The following is a 16,524-nucleotide window of genomic DNA, read 5'->3' as shown; positions in this document are numbered from 1 at the left end:
TTCAAGCAACCGTAGACATTACGTAGCTAGATATTCCAGCACAAACTATAATTCTCAAAAGTACTCACAGCCTGTTTAGGTTACACCCAAAGTCAGCAAGTAGATGTTACGTTTTTCTGTCAACACTTCGCCTTCCAATCTTCTTCCATCAGTTCCTTCTACCGCCACAGAAAACAACTGCCAATCGTAGAGCGATTTTCCATTGCTTAACCGCCACCATTCAAATGCTTATAAATTAAACCAGTGTCTACAAGAAGACTCCATATTTTTTTACCAACACAGAATGAAAAGAAAATGATATATTGTTTCATATGAATATTTTACATAGATTCATTTTGAAGCTTTACAGCGGATATTTTATTTTTAACCACTTATTCTTTCCTTTGGTTAATGTTAATCACGTCTATGCACATCGCAAATTTCATGTCATTTAAATATTTTAAAAATTTATGATTTTGAATCCCACAGAGGTGGTCAGAGTTGAAAATACATATATGAATTTTCAGTAGGTACGCATTTTAAATACTTTTGCTATTTGAATTATATTTCGGAAAAACCACTTTTGAAAGCATTTTGCATTTCCCAACTAAAATGCATCTGAGAAGTATTTTGTAATTGCAAAATACATCCATAATAAAAATACATGTTTTAATAGTTTAAATCAGTTTTGACTACGTAGCCATGGCCACCCCTCATGCTCTCTGGACATCGTACAGTGGACTTAAATATAGAGAAATTACTTCTATATAGAGAAAAGGTTGGCAAAAATATAAAATGAATGTTTTCTTTCAGTATTGGCAATGGGTGGGAGTTGAGGTGCTAAGAGCTGCCATACAGGCCCATAGTGCTGCGCCCATTCTCCTCAAGCTGAAAATGTCTCTGTGGAAATAGGCAGGTAAAAGCAATGTACCAGAAAGTGGCAGACATGGAGTTTTTGCTAGCATATTGTTCTAAAACCTAAGATAATTAGTTATAGTAAGTGAGGTGGTAATGAAGAAATGAAATGGTAGAAAGCAAGGAATAAGACCTCATCTTTCCATTGTTTAGCCCTGAATGAGGGGCCATTGGTAGATGCAGGCAGATTGCATAGAGAGACACCTTTGGCCTTTCAGCCCACCAATAATATACTTGTCCTTTGTGGCGACTGCCTGCCTGCGTTCCCCTTGTGGGACTAATACCATAGGGGCACTAAACCTCTTTCTCTCTACTATGTATTTAGCATGTTGTGTACGGATGGTGAGAATTCTCGTTATCTTTTTCCCCTGAACGTTCTGGACGGATGACGAAGATTCTCGTCATTTAGGCACGTCGACCTAAACAATTTCAAATTTAGGTTGACGCCCCTAAATGACGAGAATCTTCGTCATCCGTCTTGAACGTTCGGGAAAAAAATGACGAAAATTCTCGCCATCCGCACGCAACCTGTTAAACTTGCGGACGGAGATCACAGCCTCCAATCTGAAATTTGCTCAAAATGGTACAATATTAACTACAGGTAGCAGAGCCAAAAAGCTTAAATTTTTTTGAAAAATCAGGCAGATTTGGAAATGAAAACTGATGGAGACCATAATTACTATGGCCTTTTTGATAAAAAAAATGATGACTTTCAATGTCAGGTTAACAAAATGGAAGGTTTGTTTTATGAAATTCATGGTTTACCAATGCACGGCAACAAATTACCAGGGTGGGCAACCTGCATATCACCCAGGCCCTCCCAGAAGCAAATTCATGGTTACGTACTTGGATAGTTGAGGTGGTGTTCAGAGTGGATATGCTTGTGAATGAAATATTGCAGGTAAGCTTGCGAATGAAATATTCACAAGCTTAGAAAACCTTCCCATCCTTTCATAACAGTAGAATTTCTCTGAAATAATCATTGTGACCATCTGTACTTTCTTTCTTAGCCTATAATGCATCATTGACCAACAATTCTTTCTTCACCCATCGACTAACTCATCAGCTCAGCAAACCACCCCAACTATGTCTCCTTTCATCCCTCTCTGAAGGCTCCCCGAGGCCACCAAATCATCATATACATACATATGTTTAAATTTTCATTTATTGAAAATTTTATCTACTATGTCATTCCTGATGTCTGAATGGATATATGCATACAATGAGTACTTAGGCTTCTTCGTACACCAAGTGTTACACTTAAAAGTACCCAAAGTGCAGGGAAGGACTAATAAGCCAAGGGCCTCAGCATTAATGTAGTCCACAGTCCCAAGGAGAAAACGAGAGTATAAGCTGTTAAAAGTTAAAATATGAAAATTAAACCTAAAAGGGAGCAAGATGGGGCTACCATTCAAGATTTATCTTGATAATAACAATGCTGAGAGGTTTAACGAGAAAGAGAAGAAAGACTGCAGGGGTTTTGCATATTCTTTAATTTTTCAGTTCACGTCTTGCTTGGCCGATGGAAAATGGAACGTGCTGGGAGGATCGCAGGCTTCCCAAGGATGTCTGGAACCGTTAGCTCTTGGGCCAGCATTGATCTATCGATTTTTAAGAGTTGTTTTATCTGCTCAGGGTAAGTCCATGTACCAAAGGGGACCCTAGAAATGGGCCACTCACCAAGCATATGATGACTAAGCTTGATTGTCATCTTTGCCACCATTACCAGTCCTTCTTTAATGAATGTACAAATACCAATACTCAGCATGCAGTAACACAATCTCAACTACTGCTCAATAGGGCTAAAATTTAAATATATTAGGTAGTTATTGTAAAAATTATCACCAGTCAACAATATCAGGATTGGCTTGATTCCTCTCAAATTTTCTTTTAACTAATATTTCAATATGCCAAGCTTTAATCCATTTCTATTGGGTAAATAAAATAGACAAATTCAAATTATCACAAATAAAAAAAATACATAGGACATTGGAAGAGAAAAGTACTCCACATAAAAGGTAAGGAAATTTATTAACTTAAAGACTTTGCTTTGCACAATCATAGTATGATATTACAAAAATTGCACCCATTTTCATGACTTGTTTCCACAAACTGCCTTTAGAAAAAATTTTAGCTAATGAACGATGCGCATTTCAGAGAGTTAGTCTAGTGACGTACATTTATTTCATGAAATACATGGTCTTAAATTTATCATTACACAACGAGATATTTCCATTCAAATGACGAGACATTAAGTTAACTAAATGATGCAATTTACGGGCATATGTTAACAGAGACAGTAATTGCCTCCAAGCTGGTAACAAAAATTATATATATTAGAAATTTAGACACTTAGCCAAACATTGATATGAACTAAATATTTAACTAGAATCAGAGAAAGAAATCTTTGTTAAGTTTATCAAGAATATAAACCAGAAATAAAATAAAATTGATAAGCTCCCAGGTGTCATGATGCAGCATTTGTATTTCATATTGAATGAATTCTTCCAGATAGCAGAGGAATTCACTGAACTTGATACAAGCACATGAAAACTAACTGCTAAAATGAATTTTGGCATTTAGGGTGACCAGAAGCTAAAGGTTTCCAAACTTAAACAACAGGATAAATTCATAATTCTATATTTCATTCATTGAGAAATTCATAATTCTATATTCCATTCACACATCCATAGGACTATCGACCAAGATATTCATCCATTGTCACAATATCATATAGAAAAATATTTTTTCATCTTACTATCATTTCTTAATGTGTATTCAGTTCCAATCTGCAAAAGCCAGTAGTTGGCCAGTAAAATCACATCAATGCGTAAAATCATAAAAGATGCAGCTATAGTTACTGGTCACCCTGTGGAACTTTAAAAGATATTGTTGAAACTTGCGAGAAAAACTATATCATATGATCAAATGAAGTTCCATCAGATAGATGTGTAATTTCACTGGATTAAAAGAGGGATAATTATATCATTAGTTCTGTGCCTGTAAAATACGCTGCAAAAATTAAATCTCTCATGCAATCAATGTCCATTTTTTATACGTTGTCAAGAAATAAAAAGCTCAAAGAGTATATTCTTACTCTAAGAATAAGTATTTTAAGTAAAATCACTCCTGAAGATGCTTCAATTGAAAATTACACACAAAACGGGATGGATATAAGTGAATTTTGTTACATCAGAAAGCGTGAAATGACTGGTCCCTCGAATTATGAACTTCTTAATATCAAATCGGAATGGATAGCAATGTATCACATATTTAAACACTATTTCTCATCTACCAAATCACACTTTACTAGAACGAATGTGCACAGCACAGAAATTGTCGATATACTGAACATCACAAATTCAGTTCAAATAAAAATTTCCTGTTCATAGGAATATCAAGAACTTTTTTTCATATATATATGTATTCATGATATAATTTTCAATCCATTAAAAAAAACTAACAACAACTAATTTAGAAACTGTCATTAGTAAGAGATTTAGTAAAAAAAAAACACATTTAAAATTCAAAAATGTAAAGATTAAAATTTTGCACCACTTAGAATTTTAGAAGAACATCAAAAATGCTGTACAACTTTACACAAAAAAACACCTTGCCTTTGAAATATATACACAGCTGTAGCAGTCACATCATTCTTGCGACATGCATGCTCGATACCCAATTCATTAGCTTGCCGTCAACATTTTCCTCACAAAAATTATGCATTTTCTCACTGTCGAGTAAAACGTACGCACAGCATCAAGCATAAAAAAAATGTTCATAAAAATGGACTTAAGACCAAACCACGAAGACTTCTACCCAAATTAGTTCCAACAGCTTCCTTACAATGAGGGAATTGCTTTTTTTTTCAATATTTTGAGCACTGTGTAGTTGATTATAAAGGCACAGTAGATGAGCCTGGCATTTTACAACCGTTATTGGACAAGCAATTACTATTTTCAATTACTCACCACCTGCACAACACCCCAAGTAAAAATTCAGTTCTTGTAGGAAAAAATGGGCATTGTCACTAACAAGGTCAATCCATTTTGATGTTGATAACAGACAAAATATTTTGATATGATCTTATTTTGTGGTCAGAATTCAGCTGGCTGAATTGGGATTGCAGAATTAAAGTGACGGCACGCATCTATCAACCGTATGTACAAGATGGTGGCAGCAAATCATGGTTCGTCATTGACTTTTCAGAATGCTGTCACATGTGGATGGTGGCAGCTGTGTAGCGTGCTTCTCCTCGGCTCCAACTCCATTGGCTTGGGCGGTACTGTTGGAGGAGAAAAACGGACAAAAAAATCAGTCAAAGATGACAGGTATTCTAAGAATACAGTGAAATCACCCCTGAATGAAATACAGTGAAAGAATACAGTGACAGTGGATACGAAACCCTACGGCGGGCTCTCGAGGTTACACTCCTGGGCTGAAGTCTGCTTATCACCTCTGCACCACAGAAGGGGGAGGACTGGAAGGAGAAAGGAAGGAGGCGCCGCCACGATAGGAGTTCGACGACGCCTCCTGGGAGTGGATAGGGAAGGAAGGGAAGGGACGAGGAATCCTGCACCGTCACAAAGGCGGGCGGGTCCTACCATCAGCGAAACCAGGCAGGAAACCAGCGAAAAGCCATTAATGTTCTAACGATCTTCTAGGACCATTCTACGAGGAAGAAGGATCTGACTTGAGGACAGTATTCAATTCCCCTGCAGAAGGGTATGCATTTGTATAAGGACATGGGCGTACCTAGCGAGGGGGAGGAGGGGGCAGCTGTCTCCCCCAGAAGTAAAAATCGCAAATGTCTTTAACCCTTTCACTGCTGTGAACCTAACTGGTACGTTCGCACGACAGGCTGCTGTGAACGTACCTTTTCTTCCTACCTGCCATCCCTTTAGCACTTTTGCCGCAAGTGACGGGTAGGTTTCCGTAGAGAGCGCAGCAGCGAGATGGTTAAGGAAAATAATATTTTTTCATGCAAATAATTTTAAAAACTAATAAAGAGCTGTTACAGTTTCCTTAACATGTTGATTTCATTCACCTTTTCCATGCTTAAATCTTACCTACAACTTGAATAACCATGGCTTGCCCCCCCCCCCAGTATTGATCCTGGGTACGCCCTTGTATAAGGATAGTATACCTCTAGTATATGTACTCTCCTACCAAGGGCAAACCCAGGATCAAAGCCAGAGGGGGGCAAGCAATGGTGGTTCAAGTTGTAATGCAGAAAAAAGGTTATGAAACCGCATGTTCAAGAAAATTATAAAAGCACATTCTAAGATTTAAAAATTATTTGCTTGGAAATTTTTTAAAATTTTAATTGCATGTTTTATACTAATATCATATTTCTTGGATTTAAAGACAATTTGTTCAAAAATTACTTTTTGAACTAATTTCACTTTTGATTCTACCTGACCCCTCCAGCCCCCAGCTGGTTACGCCCATGTCTCCTACTTACAGTCACAGACACTTGGACACAATTTCACTCTTTCAAAGACACCATTACCATGGGTTTCCAACCTATCTCTCAAAAATTTAGTTTTTATAATAACAGAATTTCTTTCAGCTGGCTTACATTCCTACAGTATATTACTAGCAGGGCAATATTAATTAATTAATTCATTTCCATGCCACTGAAAACAGATCTAAATGGCCTTTCACATCGGGGTTACTATCATGTTAACAGTTTAGCATACACAAACAACCATACCCTGGATAGGAGCAGTGGCGCAGCGAGGGGGGGGGGTTTGGGGGTCCCCCAGAGCTCAGAGAAATGCTTTATTTTAATCCATTTTACTTAATTGAATTTATATTACTAATAGAATAGCGTAAGTATTAACAAAATATCCCTCAGAAAGCCGTAAAACACACCATTTTGAACCATTTATCTTAAAATTCCGCAATTTATTAATCACCCACCTACCGCTTATCCTGGTGAGAATTCCACACCCCAACACACTCCGGTATTAGTTGCACCTAAATCCCCTCAAACCTTATTCCTAGCTGCGCTCCTGCCGCAAGCAGTCATTTTAAAAGGAGCACCCTGTTCGCATATGGGTAAGGGTAAATCCGATATTAGCATACTTCCAGTGGTGTCATGATGCCAGAAAGCGCTGGAACGCCGTACCGGCACTGGTTAACAAAAAACGTAATACTCAAATAACAGTTTTGTCAATTTTGGTTCCGCAAAATTTCTAATTCGTAACCAAAACAAGAAAATTGTAATAAAACTTAAGTAATAACTTGTAATAAGAAAACACACTTCTGAAAAAAGCTAAGGAGAGTGCGTTCCGTCACTGCTAATTTTGCCGTGGCACCCCCCTCCCCCAGCCTTAATTCCTGGCTGCGCCCCTGGATAGGAGTAACTTACCCACGTGGGACTGAACCCCCGACCTCCTGTTTGGCAGGCGAGGACTTTACCCCACTGCCACGGAGGCCTGCAAATGGCCCAAAAAATTGAACGTAAAAATGAGGCTTTCTTTAGGTCACCTCCGACTTTCAGACGCATCTCACTTACGGACACATTTTTGAGGACCTTCAGTGTTTGTTAATGAGAGGTTTCACTGTACTTAAGCCTGAATCACACGAACATTTTTTCCGTACTTCAGAGAGGTTCCAGCAATAGCTTTTCAGGGTCCAAAGAAATGACCACTTGACCCTTCCTTTTCTGAATCACAAGTTCTTTCCCACTGTCCCTTTTTCCATTGCTCACTCCATCACTTTCTGTATTTACAACTTTCATTCAATTAAAATCCAAGCACTGGATTACAATCGCTGCTAGAGGCCATGCATTCTGATTGGCTGAAGGATAGTGGAAGCTTTGGTTTCAGCGGCAGAAAAAGATAAGTGCCAAGTGATGGGAAAAGGGATGGGAATGCCATCCCTTGAGTCATAGGGAGACCTATACTATAATCACCACTCGCTTGGTTTGTTATTTGTTGTGCACCCGTTGGGCACAAGTGTAATTTGTTTAAAGTTATTGTTTTTGTGGCTGTTGGCCGTGAACATTGGAGTTGTGAGTGTCGTCCTCTTGGAAGGGTCTTGAGGCAATGCTACGTGAGAAAGCCATCGACGGGAGTCCGAAATTCGGTGAGTGGTGATTTGGATAGTGTGGGACCCCATGCCTTCGTGGTTACCTGCAATAATCTATTATTAATTTCCCAGTACCTTCCCTTTTGCCTTGGTCTGAGTCTGCACTTTTCTACTTCCTTCTTTCCTCCATTATCCTTATCATTTCTTCATTGGTCTACAGTTCCTTTATCCCTCTACTTTCTACATAAGTATCCCATAGACTTTGCTGCTGCCTTCACTTTTCCTGTTTTTATCCTACTCCACCCTTGCTCTACATTCTCCATGTCACATATCTCTTGGATACTCTTCTCCACTAGTCCTGGTATTCCAGTGGCATAACTAGGATTATGCTTTGGGGGGGGGGGGGATGAGAGGGGTTATGGAAGGGCGACCTCCCACCCCTCACCCCCCTTTTGGGAAAATTTTGGAAAAATGACGTGCCAGTAAATACATTTTACATAATTTTAGCTCTTAAAATTTGGGTTTCATTACAGGTTACGTTAAAATTTACTACACGTCAAAAATAAACAATGGTTTTGAATATCATTTTTATTTCTCTGAGGCTTTGGGGCGGGGGGGATCTATCCCCCTGATCCCCCCCATAGTTACGCCACTATGGTATTCCATTCCCTAAGTGCCTTCCGTGCTTCTACTTTCCCTTTCATCCTCTTTCTGATTTTTTTTTGTCTCACGAATCTCCCATTACATCTCATAATCACTTGTTTGTGGTCTGATTCTGGATCTACCACAGGAAATTTCACACTATTCCGAAACCTCTGTCGAACTAAGGCGTAATCTATTTCATATTTCCCTGTATTCCATGGACTTCCATGATTACCTTTAACCATGATGATGGTGGAACTCTGTTTACATATATGATAAATAATTTGTTCCTCCCAGCAAAATTTTAAAGCTTTCACCCTCTCGTGAATTTGCATTTCGAATCCCCTAAGCTACTTCTTTCTTTTGCTGCTTTGAGTTCAGCACTATCCAAGCTGGGTGGTAAACCGAGTACTTCACTTACCTTAATAAGGAACTGTCCTGAAAACGTATGAGGATTGCGATACGCATATAAGCCCCATAACCCAATGCCTGTGATCAGGGTAGCCACTAGGACCAATAAAACTATGGCAGAAGCACTGATTGGCATTGACTGGGACCCATCTGAAATTGAGAGAAAAAAAGCATGGTAAAAATTTTAAAACAAAAAACTTAACTAAAATAGCATTTGCTACAGTTAAAGATAAAGTTAGTTAAAAATTGTCTATCATGATCAATCACATTTAGGATGGCTAGACTAGCACTAGATGCAGTCACAACTGATTGCATTATTTTGATGAGGTACTACAGCAAGATTATTTCACCAAGACGTTACACTAAGGTTATTTCATCCAAAAATCTAACCAGCAACACCACAGCCTAGATCAGGGGTCTCCAATTTACTAGGCCACGAGGGCCACATTCCAAGATCCAAATCGCCCCGTGGGGCGGATAGCAAATTTGACGATGACTGAAGTATTCGATTCCAACGTCTACTGAAGTATCCGGTGGCGTATTTCTTATTTACGAGCAGTTGAAGGCGACTTTGACGTGTAGTACAGCACAGCATTTCTCCTAGCGGTGTCTCACAGAGTTACACGAGCGAGATTCGCGCGCTACTTGAAAAGAGTACGCGGGCCGGAGGAAAGCCCTCTGCAGGCCGTATTTTGGAGACCCCTGGCCTAGATTAAATTAGATCTCCTCAATGGGAGGGCAACATCAGGAGTCACCTGGGCAGTTAGATCTATAAGGTCCATTGTGTTACCCACTTTTAATAGGTTACGCATATAGCCCTAACTCCTTACCAAAGGCCAATAGGTCTTCTACGGTTAAATCCCTAACATCTCTGGTGTCCAAAAATAGTGTGTTCAGGCATCAATTTTGGGTCCTCATGATGGTGGGACACTCATGTAAAGGATGAATTGCTGTGTAATCGTGTTGATCACACCAAGGTGTAAGTTTCTCATAATTCAATAGTGGCCCCTTAGCAAACCAACTATCACTCTGATTTGGCTTCTCTTCAATTGCAGAAGTCAATTTGCAAGCCCTGGTTACGTTACTCCAATGAGGAGTTTCACCTGCCTTGCCCTGCAGTTCCTTACCAGAGCTTTGCGTGCTGAGCTAGACTCCACCACAAGGGCCGATTATTATTTCCATAAGCAAATATTTGGAGTCTTCAGGAGAAGATAATAAGGGGAAAACTTGACCTGAACACAGAGAGACAATATGTCTTCTTTTGACCACCGTTTTCGGTATGTTATGCATTTAAATGTTTCCTATGAATCAATGTGTAATTTTCTTCATACACTTGAACAATATGGGTAATAATACACAAAGCCAAAAATTTGAAAAGAATATTTTAGTAAATAAGCCATTAATTTGGTTTTGAGCATATGGGCCACAATGGTCTAGTAAGAACACATATAAGAGCTGAAAAAAATAGAGATGAACAGCTTGAGACCAAAAATGAAGACAACTTTTGGTCACATACACATAAAAAAGGGGTCAGTTCATGGCAGAGAAATGTGCTACTAAGTAGCATTATGGTCAATTACCAATAAAATCACTCTTAGACCATGGGAAAAGGAATGAAAACACTTATATTCAGAAGTAATAAAAAAAAGTATGTATTATGCAAAATCCACTTAGACTTAATTGAGTATGTCATCATCAAGTACAATCATTATCGTACAATTCTGCAATAAGGTTCAAGTTGTGCAACTCCCGCTACCTCACTTCACACCCATTCTCGCAGACTATATGCAGAAAAAATTCTATTTTTTAAAAACCAGCATACCTAATGATAACTCAGAAGTGTTGAAATGCATTATACTTCATTAAAAGTCTTATGTGGACATTGCAAAATATTTTCTTCAGTGTAACATGTACTAAAACATCTTGTCTCACACCGCTGAATCTACTTACATTCAGGTCCTGCGGTCCCATGTGAATCATGACCATAGTTGTTGTCCGCTACCCGCGGCTGCAGTGAAAACTCAGATGACCGAGTAACATCTTTGGCCGTGTCTTTCATATCCCCAGGTATGGGAGAAGCCGTGGTCGCAACATCAGGTCCGTGGGCAATGCACTGATTCTGGTGCAGGATGAAGGATTTGTCGCATCCCCTCATCAGCCAATCTTGACGATGACGATCCAAGCCATTCGAGCACCTTCCAGCACTTTCACACCACGAGCACTACAGGAACGGGGAGAGAAACAAAAGGTTATGCATTAATTTCAATCACAGGCTTTTGCAGCAATTCACGAATTGAAAGGGTTTTGGGTCCTGCGTCATCTTGTGGTTCTGAGCTTCCATTTTCATTGCTGTTACAAGTGCAAGCTGTGCCCCCGATACTTGTGATGATGGAAACTGAAGCAATGACAATTTATTCATCTCTAATGACATTGATAATGATTCAGACACAGGGTTTCATGGCTTTGAAAGTGACTGAAGTCTTAAAACAAAATTGCAAATGTTTTCCCTCAGTTCTGTGCTTTGTTTTATTCCATGTTTAATTGTATTGATTACTTTTATGAAAAAATTTATATATTTTTTGGAAATTACATCTATGATTATTCAACCTATTTGGCTTTTCTGAAACATAAGAAGTAACAGGAACTAACTTAAGCTGTGGGGGTGCCACTTCTTCGGGTGGACTTATTTTCTTGTGCATGCCATACTGATATGAGAGTGCATCTTATATGATGATGCATCTTATATATTTTCAAGTACAGTACCTCTCATAATTTCATCTTTCATCACACATTGACGTTTAAAATTGATCTTGTGGAGACACTTGTAAAAACATACGAAAAACTTATGCCCATCATTTTCCACAATATACATACCTCAAATCCAATATTGTTTGACACACATGATGAGCAGTCCTTCAGGTCCAAGCAAGTCCTGAGAGCACTGAGGTGGATTACGGTCCAATTTTTGATGTCCTCCTTTCGGAAGTCAACACGATGGTATTCATAAATCGTTTTTCTTCTGACAACTATGGAAAAAGGAATCAAATATTAACTGAAATGAATTTATTTATTTTTTTATTTATTAACAACTTCCCCGTAATGAGCACTTTAAGGCCTTTACAACGGAGGATTAACAACATACAACACAAACATCCATGCCCTGGATAGGGATCACCTACCCAGGCCGGATTCGAACCCACGACCTTCGGTTTGGCAGGCGAGGACTTTATCCCACTGCCACCGAGGCCGGCATACCAAATTCAATCGATTCGGCTTTTACTTTGTGAAAATCCATATTGAAATGTAAATACACAACCTCGGTAACTTTTCACTGGAAAATTATTTATTGGTACGATGCGTTTCGACGCTGAGGCGTCATTCTCAAGTACACTATTTATTATTCGGTCAATCCAATAACTACCCAAATTCTAGCAGGTTTTCCCCCTGCATCACCCTTCTCCCTCCCCCCCTCCTAGAATTTGGGTATTTATAGGATTGTCTAAATAATAAACAGTGTACTTGGGAATGACGCCTGAGCATCAAAACGTGTCGTACCAATAAATAATTTTCCAGTGAAAAGTTACCAGGATTGTGTATTTTCATTAACAGGAATGTTTGCATGGGTAAAAAATAAAAACAACTCATCACTCTAAATAGGTGTTTCACCATATGGTACAACAGTACACATTTCAATAATTTTCACTCATGAGAATAATATTTTGCTTTAACCCTAATATCTTGATGTTTCTTGGAATTGGCAAAAAAGTAATCTAACCAAAAATTTGTAGCCCTAATGAATGAGGAGGGGGGGAAGAACATGGTAGCCCAGTGGATATAGCATTAGGCAACAGAATGGAGGGTCCCAGGTGAATCCTTCGGACATTCCCAAATAAAATCTTTGAAATGAGAGGTGGCCCACAGATAAGAACTGACCTCTCTATCCTCACCTATCCCAACTAACCTTACTGGTGAATCACTGAGTGAGTAACATATGAGTCACCGAGATCTCTCCAACAGTCATTGAATTCATAGTTACTCTGGCATTTTTGACATTTGATTTTACTCCAGCCAACACTCTCCATTTTTAACCGATATCTAAATACCGTATCTATTCATGTAAGTTGGACACTAATGTATCCTGCGCATCCTCATTTTTGGGTTGGCTTGGGAGGAAAAAAAACTTCCTAATGCTTTTTGGGTGTGGTCTAATATAGGAAATTGTGATTCGTTGCTAAATTGATAAATTTACGTTACCGTCAGTGATGCCGACTCCATGGGGCCTGAGCCTTCTCAAAAATTCGTTATGGTTATTAGTTGTGCCTAAACCCCTCCCAGCCTTACAATATTTCTCCGAATGTAGTCCCCCTCTGAATGTAGTCTCCCCCCTAATTTTGAGGCTTCAGTTTTGGGAAAAGTAAAAAAAAAATACATTTGAATATAGTCCCCCCTTTACTTTTACCACATGCATTTTTGGAATAAAAGGGGGGACTATATTCAGACATATACGGTAATTCCTAGTTGTGCCCCTGCCTGGTCATGCTGTAAACATGCCAGTGTAGTGATAAGGAAATGGAAGATTTCCATTTCCAAAATATGCATAAATATATTGTTATGTGACATCTCAGAATAGCCAGCTAAAATTACTCCGAGTTTTTTCCACTGCTCATTCTCTCCTGCAACACTAGAGCAGAGAAGTAAAAGTACACTTGAAACATTTCACACTGATAGTAATATCCAATATGATAAAAGGATATATGAAATTTTTGTTAAAATCCTATTTTGTCAAATGAAATATATGTTGAAAGTTGATCAATTTCTTTGAAAAAAATTAAGATATAAACTGGAAGAAAAATATAGATGAGAAACATGTGATGGAATTCATCAGCCAAGTAAAAATTGTGAGCCAATCCTTGAGTGGCATCCACAATAATAAAACGAGCATGGGATTGCCAGGGGAAGAGATGCGGGCCCACCCCTAAAAAGCATGAGGGTCCTGAGAAAAGTTTGACAGGTGGAAAAATAAAAAAAATTCAATATTATACAAGAATTCCATCAGAAATTAAGCCTAATTTAACTTATGACAAGGTTATTTTTTTTAATCTGGGGGAGAAACAATCCCTCTTGAAGTGAGTGGAGGAGCCTCCAGAAGATGGGTAGTCCCACAAGGGTCCTTAGGCCCAAATTCCTTGGCCTTAGGACAGGAGAAGGGATTTGCAAGGAAACTCACAGAAAATGGTGCGGTCAATGATGTAAGCGTCTGACAGTCCCACTTTCACAGGATGGTGATAGTCCTTGATCTGCTCAACTATGATTGGCACATTCTGATACACGAAGGTGATGTCACCACTTTTATGCAACGTGACTTGGAAGGTGAAGTCCCCTTCGTTTGGATGCTCCTGGAGGACCACCTTCTCCCATTGCACAGTAAAGGCAGTTCCTGGAAGGTAAAAATATTTGGCAAACAATTAGATTACGCACCACAATCGTTTTCCCTAACTCAGTGAGTCAAACCATAAGTTGGTTTAAAAAGGTGAGGACCAAGCTCACCCCAGACTAGGCCACCGGCATATGAAAGTCACACACTACAGTCCGGGCGCCGAGAGTTGTCCGTTGACAGCTAGAAGGGGTAGGGGGCAAGGTTGCCAGGTAAGAAAGGGAAACGCCCACATAACATGTAAACAAAAGAGTTCCGTGAAGATAGCAGCCAGAAGGGACGACGAGCGTGAAGGATCCAAAGGAAGAATCCTTTGTTTTGACGATTCGCAGAAAGGGCTTCTTTTGGTGGTTCAGGCTTGTTTCAGTGCTTCATATCCATGAGACAACGTTGTATGACTAGGCAAGAGTGTGAGGTGCATTTTGGGGACAGCGATTGGTTGCAAACCATGTTGGCGCAGGGTTCTCCGCCCATCCTTTTAAAGTGCCATCGGACAAATCTCGCCGGCTGGACTGTAAGGGTAGGAGTGCCAGTTTGTAACCCTGTGCCACCTCACTCTTCAAGGATTTTTGTTCCCCGTGATTTTCAAAGACTTCACCAGGATTTGAACATGATACCCTTTAATTTAGCAGCCCAATCCTCTAACAACTGGGCCACCATTCCGTAAATCATTTTTAAAAGGGAAAATATGTGCTGGAATGGAAATGAAGTTGCCAGAAGTAAAATTTCACTAGAGGACTTTAATTTCATTGAACGTAAGATTCATCACTCAGATAATGATCATCAATGGTTCAGTTGGTATGCAAATTTTATCTGAATTATGGAGAAGATTGAAAGAGAAAAAAATTCGTCATAAATTATGATAAAAATTAATAATTCAAACAGAAATGGGGTCATTCCCTCAGACTTGAAATCTCAAATCAATAAAAAAATTTGGTAAGTAAAAGGGAAAAACAAATTATGGCAAAAAAAAGTCTTTCTCATTCAGTCATCATCTTATAACTTAAAAATGAAACAATGCGAAGGTTGCCACCCACTTTCGGCAACGCCATAGGAATATTGGCTCATGAACTTGTTCAATCTTGAACTTGATGAAAAGCATCACTCATTAGGGTGCAAATAATAATCACATGAGACAAATGCACAAAACTGTGGAGCAGCAGAAAAATTAGGGGGGCAGCTGCCCCCTAGTGCCCCTTGCTGGGTACGCCCGTGGGGGCAACCCTTCCTTACCTACGTATCTTCTTACCGACGTATGCAGGGGCGGATCCAGGATTTCTTTCTGGGAGGGGGGGGGGCACAAGCAAGGCCGTATCCAGGATTTTGTTCAGGGGGGGGTACAAGGATACCTCGTCATACAAAACGAACGAAATGATAATGGGACCGTATTAAAAATCTAGCATATTTTTAAGGGTCTGGGGGGCCCCCTCCCACCCCCCCCTGGATCTGCCTATGGACGTATGGGCCTACATTTGGGCACTTGCCGCAGGCATATAAACATCATGGAGCAGGAAGGAAACAATACAAAATGGGTAATATGATAGGAAATACCAGGAGGCACCCCCTACAGTGAGGGATGGCCAGGGAGAGTTAACTCTTTCACTGCCAGCCCATTTCAGGTGGGATGTACGAAGACTGCCAAGGCTATTTTCCGGAATTAGCAACATTTCAGATTTAAAAATTTTTCAGTTTCTTAATTTTATTTCATACATCTAGATTTTTTCCCAATTCTTAAGATATACAGTAAAACCTCTTTACATCGTAATGAAGGGGACCAAAATTTGGGCAATTTGATGTATGGAGGTTCACTTTAGAGAGGTTTTAGTGGTAGGCACCATTTTTTCATATCCTTCGGAAATGAAAGACACTACTGTCTTTGAAACCATTATAATTATGTGTTTAAACAAACATTCATGCATTAGGGAACATCTGTTTATTATTTAATAATTACAGATAGCGGGCGCTATCACATGATTTTTACCATGATTCGAGAGAAAACAATGTTATCTCTCTCAATTCAACAGTCACTTTAAATGATTAGGATAGTTGGATACCTATTTTTATTTACTGTTAGGTATGCTCTCATATTGAACAAAATGGCCACA

At 39.2% G+C, this 16,524-nt stretch overlaps 1 protein-coding gene across 1 annotated transcript in view; it reads right to left on the bottom strand.

The window, feature by feature from the left end:
* Window positions 1-2,906: 2,906 nt before the first annotated feature.
* LOC124164583 (plexin domain-containing protein 2) overlaps window positions 2,907-16,524 on the bottom strand; it is a 279,661-nt gene continuing 266,043 nt past the window's right edge. The window contains exons 6-10 of the mRNA XM_046541986.1: window positions 14,213-14,422; window positions 11,860-12,011; window positions 10,936-11,206; window positions 8,996-9,135; window positions 2,907-5,179 (exon numbers count right to left, since the gene is read on the bottom strand). Of these exons, the coding sequence (XP_046397942.1) occupies window positions 5,111-5,179; window positions 8,996-9,135; window positions 10,936-11,206; window positions 11,860-12,011; window positions 14,213-14,422 (842 nt within the window). The 3' untranslated portion in view covers window positions 2,907-5,110. The remainder of the gene's footprint in view (window positions 5,180-8,995; window positions 9,136-10,935; window positions 11,207-11,859; window positions 12,012-14,212; window positions 14,423-16,524) is intronic.

Source organism: Ischnura elegans, chromosome 8 (assembly GCF_921293095.1).
Source record: "Ischnura elegans chromosome 8, ioIscEleg1.1, whole genome shotgun sequence".
Taxonomy (NCBI): domain Eukaryota; kingdom Metazoa; phylum Arthropoda; class Insecta; order Odonata; family Coenagrionidae; genus Ischnura; species Ischnura elegans.
Note: the sequence above shows the minus strand (reverse complement) of the source record. Positions and strands in the feature narration are given on the sequence as shown.